The 15000-nt window shown below is 44.0% G+C and overlaps 1 protein-coding gene across 1 annotated transcript in view; it reads right to left on the bottom strand.

Moving 5' to 3' along the window:
* The window catches only part of LOC307248049 (sodium/potassium-transporting ATPase subunit alpha-1), a 23861-nt gene that overhangs the window by 285 nt on the left and 8576 nt on the right, over positions 1 to 15000 (bottom strand). Inside the window, exons 5-22 of the mRNA XM_080024245.1 lie at positions 14667 to 14768; positions 14473 to 14586; positions 13671 to 13805; positions 13427 to 13544; positions 11277 to 11545; positions 10484 to 10792; positions 9481 to 9615; positions 8768 to 8960; positions 7994 to 8169; positions 7643 to 7779; positions 7203 to 7353; positions 5949 to 6117; positions 5271 to 5425; positions 4991 to 5114; positions 4512 to 4657; positions 4188 to 4318; positions 2952 to 3053; positions 1936 to 2027 (exon numbers count right to left, since the gene is read on the bottom strand). Of these exons, the coding sequence (XP_079880371.1) occupies positions 1936 to 2027; positions 2952 to 3053; positions 4188 to 4318; positions 4512 to 4657; positions 4991 to 5114; positions 5271 to 5425; positions 5949 to 6117; positions 7203 to 7353; positions 7643 to 7779; positions 7994 to 8169; positions 8768 to 8960; positions 9481 to 9615; positions 10484 to 10792; positions 11277 to 11545; positions 13427 to 13544; positions 13671 to 13805; positions 14473 to 14586; positions 14667 to 14768 (2758 nt within the window). The remainder of the gene's footprint in view (positions 1 to 1935; positions 2028 to 2951; positions 3054 to 4187; positions 4319 to 4511; positions 4658 to 4990; positions 5115 to 5270; positions 5426 to 5948; positions 6118 to 7202; positions 7354 to 7642; positions 7780 to 7993; positions 8170 to 8767; positions 8961 to 9480; positions 9616 to 10483; positions 10793 to 11276; positions 11546 to 13426; positions 13545 to 13670; positions 13806 to 14472; positions 14587 to 14666; positions 14769 to 15000) is intronic.

Here is a 15000-nt window from a genome sequence, read left to right as displayed (position 1 = left end):
ATCGCCGCGGTCAAAGAATAGGTGTACACAAAAGGACTTTCGCCGGGAATTTTCGAGTCCCTCACAGATCTTCTACAAAGATCTTGAGAGAATCACCAAGGGCATCTCTTGTCTTCGGGGCTGTTAAGAGCGAGGCACCGTCAGCCGCTTAATTGGGTTCAATGACTAAAGATACTAGATAGGTGTCCCTGCTCACTCCTATAGTGTGTACTCTACTCGGACGGGCCAAACATCTTCAAATGAGCACTGCTTGGTTCTTCTTGACTCCTTTGAAGGTCTTTTGGCGCATCCTTGCCATGGCACCGTCATCGTCTTCGTCGCCCAGGCTGCCCAGCGGCGCGCCGTCTCAGACCGTGAGCGCGAATGAGCCGTCCCCTTTAGTGGGAAATCGTGACTGTCTGGCTTTGAGCGGCTCCTTTGGATGACCACCGAGTGGAACTTTCTGTGACACGTTTGTCTCTTCAACCGCTCCATTTCGACGTGAGACGATGACATCAAGCTCCACGCCCGGCCGGCAGGAAGCCACGCCTTCCCTGGCCTCGAAGGATTTATAACGGCCGAAGTAGCGGCGAGGAGAAGCTCAAAAAGACGGCGGTCCAACACGGTACAGCACTCCACGGGGTGTCCTTCCTTCCCGCTGGAGGCCTCCCGCAAGTTCACATGAACGTAGTCATGAAATATACACACTTTACCATGTGTTGAGACTAGCGATGGCATGATACAACCATATGGATACCAATCCAATATTTGTCTTGAACAACTAGCAAGCTTTAAATGAGTTATCTTTATTGAGGCACTTCGCTTAAAATGGCTGTCTTAAAGTCGCATGTTTACAGTAAGAAATGCATAGCCAACAACTCTACTTGTACGAAAGTAGAGTTGTTGGCTAAGAGGGTCCCTTAAAGTGTAAATTTGTGCAAAATGTGAGTATTTAAACAAAATATACACTGTTGTCACCACGGTGCCTTCTTTACTTCTCTGTACTGTATTTCGCAATAGTGTTTTGTGATATTTCAGGCTAGATCTGGTAGAGGATCGGACCGGTGCCATCTCTTGTTGATACAAACGGTAAGTGTCATATAACGATTATATATGAAAACCTAAATTGGAGACATTTTTGGTCATTTGTTGAACCAGGTTTATAGCCCTCAAATATCAGAAGTTCGGTCACATTTTCAATCATACCTGAGCATATTAATATGATATATATACTGAGCTATTTGTTGTTGCTGCTGCGGTCACGCCTTTTAACCGTTATCTGTTTCATCCTCACTGTGCCGCAGTGAGGATGAAACACATTATTCACTGTAAACGGGCAACGGGATGTTCACTGAGCCGCTCTGGAGGGCTCAGATGTAGCAGAACACACACACACACACACACACACACACACACACACACACACACACACACACACACACACACACTCATATACGCACAGCTGTGTCAGAGCTAACACGCGAGCAGGTTCTACACAGCTCAGTGGCTGTCATGGTGTGACTGTTAACAATGGCTTGTCAGTTGTCGGTTCAAATCCCACAGGGCATGTGTGTGTGTGTGTGTGTTTAAGTTCAAGTGTGTGTGCGTGTGTGTGTGTGTGTGTGTGTGTGTGTGTGTGTGTGTGTGTGTGTGTCTGTGTACGGTAGTGTCATTAATAAACTGGCACACATGTGCTGCACACAAGGTGGTGCATATAAACAAAAACCAATGCACATGTATTCTCACACACACACACACACACGCACACACACACACAAACACACACAGATCTGTCACTACCGCTCTTGAGATCATCAGCGTGGAAGAGAACATTTTGCATTTCCCACCTCTGTAAAAATTTGATGCTGTTGCATGCATGCTCCTCGGTCTGAATTCAAATGATATCATTGTCTAGATTAAAATAATTATTAAATAAAATTGAAATAAGGATCTTACCGCCAGGGTTGCGTCGTAGGATGTATCTTCGGGCTTCGTCATAGAGGAAGATGAGGAGCGAGTAGGGGAAGGCACAGAACCACCAGCATGGCCTGGGATGAGGGTTGATGGGGGAAGAAAGAAAGACGGATTAAGAAAGATTTAATGCATCTGAATCTACATGAGAAAATGAGAGATTAATTAATTATTTTATAAGTATTTCCGATGCTTGGCATGGGGTCAAAATCTGACAAAAATAGGCCAGCCCATTATGGGTGTGGAAGCTCGTGGCACCGTCAAGTTGTCTGACAGAACTAGCTCTACAAGCTACGCATCATTAGGCAAAGCGAATTATTATTATTATTATTACCTAAATTCAAAACTACTCCCATTGCCTTTAAGATAACTATGAGTAATTTTAAATATTGAAGATATACTATATAAGCATATTTGCTTATGAATTCTCATGAAGTCCCATGATATATTCCCTGTTATCACAAAAAACAACCAACGTTTCGACAACGACTTCAAAAACTTCCTTTGCCTTTATAATTGTTCCGTTTTGTTGTTAGAATGTTTAGTCAGGCTACAGAATTACATATCACGATGTGACAATGTCATTATTTTTTTTAAATGTGACACTGAACGAAAGTTAGCGTCAATATACAAATATTACTTATCCCTTCTACAATTTTATTCAATATTGTTTTATTTAGTTTTAACTGCCTCTCTCAAGTAACAAGTAAACACTTTTAATACATCAAATAAAGTAGCCCCAGTTTCAATGGACTCCTGGGAGCCATTCAAAAAGCTCTATCTGAAGATTCCTTATTAATAGTAATTCAGATTATTCAGTGAAAGTTTTTAGTTTGTTGAAAAATTGAGGCCAAGGATTTTCATTCATTAAAGCTGCTCACCACGGTCATGAAGGAAGCCAACAGAGCAAAATAACAGGAACATAATCGTGAGGGATCAAAAGTGCTAATGCTAATTAGCATGATCCTAATGCTAGTTAGTTAGTTGTGCGTGGTACTCACTTGAGAGGGTACATTCTGAGCGCCACGTCCATGCCGGGGCAGTAGGAGAGGAACGCTGCCAGAGCCGTCTCCTCAAACAGTCCGAAGATCAGGATACGGTTCCTGAGGAGTGCCACAGCAAACACAGTCACAACCAGCCACAACTCAGACCATCGCGATTTAAATGAGCAAATACCAAATGTAAGAATCAATATAGAGATAGAGATGACTGTAAAAGACTTCCAGTCGAGGTCTGGCACTGCATCACCATACTGTACTTTGTCACTTTGGCCATTTCAAGTTGTTTGTCAAGGACCTTCATCAGGTCAAATGTTCCAAAGTTCAAAGTTCCTTTGACCAAAACATCGCTGCAGTCTCTTAGTTTTTTCAACATTTTGTGGACTTGCATCCTCATTACATTGACAGCAGTTCCTCACAATGGCAAAGGCTTCTGCTCGCATCCATTCATAACTAGACTGGACCATAGGAAGACCATAGTTTGAGGACTTAGGTATTGCATGTGGTCCGTATGCAGTCCGAATGTATCTACTCTGGTGATGAAAAGTGTGGCTCTTTTTGGAGCTTTGCCTCTTTACGGTCGACTCAGTAAAAAAGATTTGTTAAATTGTCCCACTCTTTGTTGCTTTAATTCAGTTGGTTAAGAGTCAGAGGAAGAGTCTGTTTGGCTCATTTATTCTTCGGTAATTATATTTTGTTCCCAAATACAAGATTCGCTGCAGGGCTTGGGGTGTATGCGTGACTCAAGGTTCTCTTCCTAGATTTGAGTCTCAGTTCAGCCTGTGAACGATTCTTTTGCTCGAGTGACTCCCGAGTCATTTAAAAGATTTGTTCATGACAAACAAATTGTGAGTGAGTCTTCCATTGCTACGCCTCAGTCCCTTCTATTTTGAATATTTTGAGGACTTCCAGTTCTCCCATGTATCCATCCCTCTTCATAGGTGTCCAAAGAATCTTGGCGTTATGTAGCGTTCTTTTGCTCCACCAAAGAAAGTATTCAGCCTTCCCCTGTTGGCCCTATTAGTTTAGTCCACTCATGATCTTTAATACATGCTACCACCCTCCTTGCAGCTGCAGAAGTTCCTCACGATGGCCAATGCTTCTGCTGCATCCTGTCGACACGAAATAACTAAACTTGACGACAGGAAGACCGTCGTTTGAAGAGTTGGGTCTTGCATCTGGTTTATACACACTTCGAGAGTATGTATCCCCTACGATGGTGTCTGTAGCCGTACTCACTTCATGCCCTGCTGCAGGATGGAGTTCCTCCTGGTCTTGCAGATGATCAGATCGGCCCACTGGACGACAACGATGCTGGCGAAGAACGCCGTGTGGCAGGTGTACTCCACGATCTTTCTGCGCTCGTACGTCTGGAAAACAGAGATGGGCGGTATTTGAATTATAGGTATTGTAAATAATCATTGGAGTTACTTTTGCATAATTTGTTTGTAATTGTTGCGCTAGCTGTGTCCCAATTTTGCAGGTAGTGAATCATTTGCAACAACGTGAGCTTTAGTAAAATCCAATACGCTAGCATTGACATTAGGGATAGCTAACACTGACCCACTGCTGTCCATAGCTGTCCTCCAGGTCGTTCACAGCTTTGTCGTCCCATTTAACTCGGATGCCCAGCAGGTCGATCGGTAGGAACCCGTTCTCCGCAAGGATCACAAAGTACGTGAAGAACCCTGCTGTGGCCTGCATCATGCCTAAAACAATAGGAATACAGAGTTAGATGATGTTCTTTGGGTTTTGAGTGCGGACAATAACTCAAATGCGTTTCCCTCTTTCTGTCGGTTCTCAGATCTGGTTCTTTATCTGTTAGGATTTGACATGGTGGGATTTTATTTAATCCTGAAGGAAACCGTAGCCTCTTAAAGGGATGTTCTCAAAAGGAGAAGCAAATAAGCGTCCAGATCAAGGCCTTGACCTACGAATGGACGATGGCCACCCTACATCACCAATGTTGAGAAGTTCTAGTGTTGATATCTGTTGATGAGTCTTGGGTTTGAAAAATAAAACATAAGGTATGATCAGTTTACCGATCTGTCCGTAGGCTATACTGATGAGCCTCTCATTGACCAGTTTATCCGTTTTGGGGTTTCTGGGCTGTCGCTTCATGATGTCGCTCTCAGCTGCTTCGTAGGCCAGAGAGATGGCAGGGACCTGGGAGAGAGGACGATTGTTGAAGAAGGACAACATGAGTCAGGAATGCAAAAAGTTAATTAGATCTTTTGTTTCGATAGTTACATCCCAGTCTTCCTAGTTGTACAAATTTGACTGACTATTCCCTGTCAGGTGATCCATTAATTAAAGCCTCACCATGTCGGTTCCCAGGTCGATACAGAGGATGGTGACAGTTCCCAGGGGCAGGGGGATGTTGGCGATGATGAAGAAGAGGAAGGGTGAGATTTCGGGAATGTTGCTGGTCAGGGTGTAGGCGATGGACTTCTTCAAGTTGTCGAAGATCAGACGACCTACAAAGCAAGAGGATATAATCACATTTAAAAATAGTGATAGCGACCATACTACTAGACTTAAGACTTAAAAGATAAGCCATAATCATGAATGACTCTTTACCTTTTTAGGTCTATAAACCTTAAACAAGCCATTATAAATAATTCTGCATTTTTTGGGGTTTTCTACAGTTTTTTCCGTAATGACGCTCACACTCTCCAGAACTGATGATACCTAATTAATATTCCTGAGCTGACCTTCAGTGGCCCCATTCACACCAGTGAGTGGGCGTGGCTTCCTAAGGTGGAGCTTTGATCTGATTGGCTGTGTGTCAATCAGTATATCTGATGACGTTATGAGAACCAGAAAAAATGATTGACTGAGATCGAATGAGCTAGGGGGCGCCAATTTCTACTTTTTGGACGTCAGTTCTATTTTTTAAAGGGAAGAGACGGAACCAAAAGCATGATGGTAAAGTAAATTGCTGGTATTAAAAGATTAGTCCAACTTTAAATTCTCCCTTTTCATTCATCCGAGACTCACCCTCCTCCACTCCGGTGACGATAGAGGCAAAATTGTCGTCGAGGAGGATCATGTCGGCCGCCTGCTTGGAAACGTCAGAGCCGGCGATCCCCATGGCAACGCCGATGTCCGCCTTCTTAAGAGCAGGAGAGTCGTTCACACCGTCACCTGTCACCGCCACAATAGCTCCCTGCAGGAGGAGAGAGCAGAGGGTTCATGTGTTTCTGTGGTCCCATCCCAAAATAAGTACAAAGAACATTCTGTTGTAATAAGCTGGGAATATACTGTATGCAAGGTGGAGAGTTTGGCACAATTTTGTTGGACGAATTTTAGAATTTAAAAATATATATTGATATATGCACCATTGACAAATATAAAAGAAATACTGAGAAACATTTAAAAAATATGACCCACTATATAAGCAAATTATATTTAATATTACAATTTTCTTTTTATATATTATAACCAATTTTGGGTCATCAATTTAGACCATGAGACTGAAGGATGCCGCTCATTCGTCAGTGAATTATTCATGATTCATCATCATTTCTCTCAAATGATTGTTCTCAAATTATTGGTGAATATAATTGAAATACTCAAAGCTATTTTTAAATAATTATACTCTCAATAGTTCATCACTATAGGTCCAATAGGCCCCACTATATATTAACATTATAATGGACTTGTTTCTTTCAAGTGTAGGTATTATGTGTATCTTGTGTCTTCTGCGAGGCATTTCTGCAATGGTTGAATGACATTTAAAAGTAAAACATGTGGTATATACATGTGAAATAGTCAATACAAAGTATCTTCTATATAAATGTGTGAAAATCTGATTGGCTCCCTTCATCATCAGCAGGTGCTTGGACTCTCCGGGAGTACTGTTGTTATGGATTGACAGCTAAGGGACAAGAGAGGCCGTCAGACACACTCAGAGCAAATGAGTTAACGCTACACTAAGGCTAAATGAACTTCCAGGTTTGGAATTGAAAGGTATTTTGACTGAACCATCTAATGAGCAAAATCTAGAGGAAGGAGGAAAAACGTGCACAACATCATGGTCTGACCAGCGATGGACATATGGGACAAGGTCCCCGGGCTCGTCGTTGTATGCTGCCCACTGCTCCTGGCTCCATCCAAAGCATGTGCATGTGTGTGTGTGTGTGTGTGTATGCATGTGTTGTAGTGGCGTACTGTGTGACAATTAGAGAGTCTTCTTCTCTTCTTCTTCTTAAATCAATTCAAATGTGACCTCTAAAATGTCACTGATCTTACCTGTCTCTGACATCCTTCCACGATGATCAGCTTCTGCTGAGGGGAGGTTCTGGCGAAGACGATCTCAGTGTGGTGCTGCAGGATGTCGTCCAGGTGCTCCGGGGTCATTTCCTTCAGCTCTCCACCGTGGATCACGCAGGCCTTGGCATCTCTGAGGAGAAAATAAGAGGGTTTGTCCACCACTTTTAAAGTGAGATTGATGCGCTTGTTGTGTGTCTTTCAGAAGAAAGTATATGCAGTACCTGTATAGTCATCAGCAAATATTTTTAGATTAAGGTTTGAGGATTTCATACACTGAAAATGCTAGATGCTCTTCCTCAGTCAATATATAATGTGGTGTATGAATGACTAGAATGATGATTAGAATGTTTTTGAAAGGTTAAAGGAAATGTGAAGAACCAGTTAACTAAGTACTGCTTTCCTGTTAGTCTTTTACCAACCTGGGGTTGACCTCTGACACTGGAACGTTCAGACGCGTTGCAATGTCCTCCACGGTCTCGTTGCCCTCGGAGATGATGCCCACGCCCTTAGCGATGGCCTTAGCTGTGATTGGATGGTCACCAGTCACCATGATCACCTGGACGGGAGGGACAAAATGTAGGACACTTAGTTTGGCTGAAGATCAATAATAGGTGTCCATTGAAGTCATCATTTCTTTTGTCATTTGTCACAACTTGAGTAAACTTGAATCAATCCTCATCATCAACAAGAAACGGAAAACTGTTGTCCTTGACAGTCCTTGAAACCATCCAAGGGAGAATAAAGAAGCTAAGAATAGGGAGGGGGTATACCTTAATTCCGGCGCTTCTGCACTTGCCCACGGCATCCGGGACGGCGGCGCGGGGCGGGTCGATCATGGACATGAGGCCAACAAAGCACAGGTTCTCAGTGGGGAAGTTCACTTCTTCAGTGTCGAAAGCAAAGCCCTCTGGGAACTGATCGTCCGAGAGATGGAAATGGCAGAAACCTGGACGGGGCAAACATGGATTTATGAAGCATTCGGGCTTTTAAAGGCTTGTTTAAAGGTCTCTCCGATGATAATGTTATGAGACTTGGATGTTACCAGGGAGCGGGCTCAGAATACATTACAAATTTCCAACTTCACAGTCTGTAACAATTTACCGAGACTAGATCCAATTGCTCCAAATCAAATATTGGGTTTACTGAACGTTGAAAGATTCAACCAACACTGAGTATAACATATATACTATACTCCAGGTACTCCAGTATATTGGGAAGTTTGCTTTTTCGTCCATTTTACCAAGATTCAAACTGGAAGATCGATACCCTGTGTATCCAGAGCAAAAGATAGTGACAGGCTGCAGGCAAGCTATGTTAGCTCAATGCATGGCTGCAGGGGCTGAAACAAATGTGGGAAGTACACCTCCCAGCATCAAAGCTGAGATATTTAAGCCATACCCAAATAACCATTTATCTGGACACCAGTCACACTGGGATGAAGTTGGCATTGACAAACTTGTCTGAATCTGGGTAAAAACTGGACCGATCTCTTTAAGCAGGTCTGGTTATTGTGCATTGACCGCAGCAGTCAACTGGACCCTCACCCAGCACTCTCTCCCCCAGTCCTCCAAGTTCAACGTAGGCGTTCTGGAAGGCGTCCTTCATCTCCTCGTCCAGCGGCTGCTCCTTGCCCTGGATCAGGATAGTGGAGCAGCGGTCCAGGATCCTCTCTGGAGCTCCCTTCATCACCAGCAGGTGCTTGGACTCTCCGGGAGTACTGTTGTTATGGATTGACAGCTAAGGGACAAGAGAGGCCGTCAGACACACTCAGAGCAAATGTGTTAACGCTACACTAAGGCTAAATGAACTTCCAGGTTTGGAATTGAAAGGTATTTTGACTGAACCATCTAATTAGCAAAATCCAGAGGAAGAATATAAACTTCTGCGAAAATTGCAGTCCAAGTCCTAATGAATGGGTCTACATAAATAGGCCTACATAGTAAAGAGTGACCACTAGGGGGATGTAGGCGAGCATTGGCCGCTTGCGATACAGTTTACATTAGCCCTGTATCCCTGGTGGTTTACAATGTGAAGAATGTCAACAAATGACCTTTGTCATTGATTATCAATGTGCAAATCACTCCCAAATTGACTTAGTATTCATTAGTATGAAGATTTCAGACAGACATATAAAGATATACTGTATATAAGTCCCCCTCAAGGACCCTAACAAGGCCTAAATACACTTTGAGTAGCTTTAAGTTTATATTAGGCCTAGAATAAATAGTATCAAAATGGCCTGAAATCCATTGGTTACCTGGTACTTGTTGGTGGAGTTGAATGGGATCTCAGAGATCTTGTTGTATTTCTCTCTCATTCCGGCAACGGAGCCACAGCACAACTCAATACACTTGAGCAGAGCAGACTCAGAGGCATCTCCAGCAACATCTCTCTGTTTGGTGATGAAGAGGGTTTGGAATGATGAGTTACTGTGCATTACATTACGAAGCATTATGTTGTGTTAAAGGTGCAGTGTGTGTAATTAGGTGGTATCTAGCCGTGTGGTTGCAGATTGCAACCAAGTGAACGGGCGATGCATCATGGCGGCCTCTGTGGATGGGACGGTGGCAGCGAGATTTTCGCGAAAAACGTGAAAGGCCCTCTCTAGAGCTGGTGTCTGGTTTGTCTGTTCTGGGCTACTGTAAAAGAAACATGGTGGTGCAACATGGCGGCCTCCGTGGAAGCGTACCCGCTTCCCATGTAGATAAAAACGGCTCCTTCTCAGGTAATGAAAACACAATGATTCTAATTTTCGTGAGATTATACACTAATTAAAACATACATGTGAGTACTTTATTCCATTTCTGCTAAGTCCGTTCTCTAAATTCTACACGCTGCACATTTAAACTAAGGTGTACTCAAATAAAAGTTAGAAGAAGAACGGGCACTTATATAATTAGAATTAATTAAGAGAATTGCAAATCAGTCTCACCTCAAAACTGAAAATGAATTAATTAAATGTAAATTATTAGAAAAATTTCTCCACAGTAGCAATCTGGGAAATATTGTTCCATATGCTATCAGAGCAAATTGGATCCTTTGCTAAATTGCGTAACACCTTCACAGCCCTAATGAACAGATGATGTTACATGATAAGACAATGGTTCTATGAAGGTCTAGGTCATCGATATCGCCCTCCAAGGGTGAATTATTCAAAATGTTTTTGTTATGTTTTCAATGGGTGGATCAGAGCGGTTAGTGGAGTCGGTGTCTGGTTATTGGAAATTTGAATGGCGGCCACTTTGCTAATTATAGATCACCTTCAGGATGGGCACGTTGGACTGGTCTGCCAGGAACACGGCTCGGTTGCACAGGCCGGCGACGCGGGCCAGGCCGGCCCATGTGGCGGAGCTCCTGTCGAAGGAGGTCCCGCTCTGGTTCTCGGTGGTGTCGGCCTCGTGGATCTGGTTGTCGAACCACATGTGGGCCACGGTCATCCTGTTCTGGGTCAGGGTGCCGGTCTTGTCGGAGCAGATGGTGGAGGTGGAGCCCAGAGTCTCCACGGCCTCCAAGTTCTTCACCAGACAGTTCTTCTTGGCCATACGCTTGGCAGTCAGGGTCAGACACACCTGAAAAATGGAAAAATAGTGTTTAGGGCAATGTAAACGCTTACCTCAACCCTTACCCAGGATTTGAGTCACCTTTTATTTTTGTTTGAACAATAAATAGGATTTCACCTCTTCTCATTAGTATCACATTTTGCGATCTAGTGACATGTCTGTAATTAGGTAGAACCCCAGTTATAGAAGCATAATAAAATATGAACATAGTCAGACGGTTACATGAATGAATGGTGGCCTGTAATTAACATCTGATCTTTTGGCCCTTTTTCCAGTTGAAATGAGAACAAATGTTAGGAGAATGGGATTAGAACCTCAGTTTTAATCCCATTCCTGGAAGGGGGATTTCTCCCGCTGTGACCCCCTTCTCAATGTTTCTTCCATTTTCTTTCACCAAGTGAGTACCTTGTGAGGCCCCTTGAGACTGGACTGTGATTAAGGGCTATAGAAGCTGAAAAGACAATAGATATATCAGTGTCTTCCACCAACTCACAGTGACAGTAGCGAGAAGACCCTCTGGCACGTTGGCGACGATGATGCCGATGAGGAAGATGACGGCCTCCAGCCACCCGTACCCGAGGATGAGGGACAGGATAAAGAAGGACACGCCCAGAAAGACGGCCACGCCCGTGATGATGTGGATGAAGTGCTCGATCTCCCTGGCGATGGGCGTCTTGCCACCCTCCAGGCTGGAGGCCAACGTGGCGATACGACCCATGACGGTGTGGTCTCCCGTGTTGATGACGATTCCTCTGGCGGTGCCTGGATGGAGTTGGAGAGTTATGGAATGATTCACTTTTGATTCGTATGGTCATCATTTGAAAAAAGAATTCCCGAAATGATACATTGATTTAAAATAGGCTCATAATTAGCGGAAACCTAAACCGAGACTTAACCTTCAGCTTATTTTTCATTAGGAATCAATCTAAGTAATTGCCTTCAGCATCTCCTTCTGATGCCAATCAGACAACAAAAGGTTCAGGTAAAAAAAAAAATCGGAGTTTTGCTTTAATCAAAACAATTTTCAATGGAGCTTTTAGAACCTTAATGTTTTTACATTTCACATGGTTTATTGTGGTTACCCCAAACAATTCAGCAATCATGTGTGCTTGTTATTTATGGGAAAGGTTATTTCTCAAACATTTTGTTTTTGGATTTGATATACTGTCAAGCGACGCTCACAAGGCACCAGTGCAGCATTTAACCCCAAAATGTATCTGTTCCCCTTCTCAAGGCCTCTATTTGTTCTTTTTTTTTTTTTACCCGTGCTGTTGTGTGTAGGACAGAGTTAGTCTGCAAGTGGAGTTCAAGTCCTCACTTGCAATGCAACTCTTTATTAATTCTTAAATGATCAAGAACTGCTGCAGTAACTCTGTCCTGTGGATGACCTTTAAGATGTTGTTACACAGAACTGCCACCAATCCTCCTCTTTGGAGAAAGATTTTACCATGTTTGGGTCTATAAACAACTAATCACTACTCCAAGAGGAGGAGATTCACCATGGGTGAAACAACATGTACACGGAAAAACATAAACATTGGATGACAACATGTATCGAAAAAAAAGAATTAATTTGGTCCAGGAAAACTGAAACAGCAATTGGGCACGTGGACTCCTTCTGGCATAGTGATGGCAGTAAATGAGGGAGTAAAGGAGAGGAATGCAACCAGGAGGGTGCTGGGGTGCCTTCAAAGCAGATGTTGGTGGTGTGTGCGTGTCTGTGTGTGATGGGACCACCTGTATATGTGTGTGTGTGTGTGTGTGTGTGAGGTGTCTACCAGTGAGTGTACAGGATTTATCCCTTAGGTCGTGGCACCTCCAAACAGCGTAAAGGGCCCCGAAGCCCCACCCCCAAGCCCCGCAGCTGCATAGACACCCAACAGCTGCAGGGCCCCGAGCACCCCATCCTATAGCCACAGAAAACCCCTGGCCCCCGAGAAACTGGAAGCCCGCGGAGCAACCCCCACGCCCGGCCCCGAGGAGCATAACTCCGTCCCAGGGAGCACGAGGAGACCCTGCACCCCCGGGGCGCACACATACAACCCACCCCCAAGTGCAGGCAGAAGACGCAGCCATAGGTGCAGAACTTGGGCCACAGGCACGGAGCCAGGCCCCGCGCAGACAGACCGACACCACGCCCGGACCCCCATGCTCACCCATGCTCCGTGCAAGGGCGAGGCCCACCCCACAGTAGCCGACCAGACGCCCCACCCGGCCGGGAGCCCCGAGCGCCCATCCACAAAGCAGAGTATGCTCAGTGCAGGGCACCCGGATGTTAGCCCCCCCGCCCCTGCCGATGCAAGCAGGCCACCAGATATATGGGCCCTCCACCACCCCTGGCACAGGCCGCAGAGAAGCCGCGCAGCAGAACCAAGGGCCGAAAGCCGCTCCCCGCACTCCAAACCACACCCACAACAGCAAGCAGCCAATAGTCAATGTCTTATTTCTGACAGACAACTCTTAAATTCAGTTTTAAATGACCTATTTGCGTTTATTTTTCATTGTTAGACTTTGCCATCTGGGCTCCACTGCTCATTACTTCTTGTGAGGTGTACAGCAAACTTAGGCATACTTAGTGATATAGAATTCTAGGAGCGATGAGCTCGAATTCCCCAATTGATAGAAGTATGCATCGTCCTCTACCTTCAACACAGTTGGTGGAGAAGAAGGCAATGTTCCTGGTCTCCAGTGGGTTCTCGTTGGAGAAGTCCGGGGTACGAGTCTGAGGCTCTGATTCACCAGTCAGAGAAGAATTGTCCACCTAAAGAAAGAGTGAAATATTTAGGAGAAATGTGGAGAAGTCAACACCTCTTCAAACACTACCCTACTTTGCTTCAAAGTCAGTGGAATTTTCATCTGAATCAGTTGTCAATCTAGAGATAGGAACCTTGCAGCCGTGGGCGGAGATGACGCGTAGGTCGGCGGGGATCCGGTCTCCACCCTTTACCTCCACCAGGTCTCCCACCACCACCTCCTCAGCGTTGATGTTCTTCTTCTCGCCATCACGAACCACCAGGGCTTGCTGCAAAAGAGCAAGGGGCACAGAGATTACATTCCATGGAGTTTTGTTACCGATTAACTCTCAAGGTTTGATGGGATGTGGCTTTTTAAATAGTCTAAATTTCAATCTTGAACTGTTGCAGAACATATTGCTTTACTTCTCAATGAAGCTTTTTGTTATTTCAAGTTACAGACATAGACACCACATAGATGATTCAAAGGTAAATGAAAAAGAGAAGGGTTTCCCAGATTGATATTAGAAATACATGAGGCTAAATGGACGGATACAACAGATACAACTGGACGAACTTGGGCTTGCGAGATTGACAAAATAAAATTTCTGTATATTCTTTTGATACAAATACTTCAATATCGATAATTTGACCATATTTTGGGGGGTGACCATTGGTGTTTTCATAGGATATCTAGACAAAATTATTATTTGGAGAAACACTCATTAGGCCACTGATTGTGGTCTCAAGATTTATCAGTAGCACCATGTAGCAGGCCACATTAAATTGTCTCACAGGCCAGCCTGTAGTTTGAAACCCCTGGATTAGAACATCTAGAACATTAATTTCAGAAAACTGCATTACTTTACTGTGAAACGCTCCTGAAAGACAATACTAAACAATATCACAATATTACAATATTAACCAGAATCATGATAATGGATGAAGGTCCCTTACCTGAGGAACCAGGTTCTTAAAGGAGTCCATGATCCTGGAACTTTTGGCCTCTTGATAGTAGGAGAAGCAGCCGGTGATGATGACCACGGCAGAGAGCACCACGCCAAGGTACAACTAGGAGGATAGAGAGAGAGAGTGAATCCAAACCTAAACAAAATGATCGATTAACGAATTGGATCATATATTCCCCTTACGTTGTCGTTGGCGGGTTCGTCTTCCGACGCCGCCTGGATCCCGTACGCCAGGAAGCAGAGGAGGGCTCCTATCCATAGCAGCATGGAGAAGCCTCCGAAGAGCTTTAAAAAGGGCAAACAAACACCAGATCCACGGTTTAAAAGCTGAGAATATGACACAGTATGCGTGAGAAAAATGTTCCATTGTCATACTTTTTGAAAATTAATAATATATTTAATAATGCAATACAGTATATATATTTGCACATGGAATTGACCAATTATTTACACTTTTCATATAAGGTCAATAGTATAATAATATAAATAATATATAAAATATTTTATAATAGAAAGT

Source organism: Zeus faber, assembly GCF_960531495.2.
Source record: "Zeus faber genome assembly, chromosome: 2".
NCBI lineage: Eukaryota > Metazoa > Chordata > Actinopteri > Zeiformes > Zeidae > Zeus > Zeus faber.
This window is presented reverse-complemented; position numbering and strand designations above follow the sequence as displayed.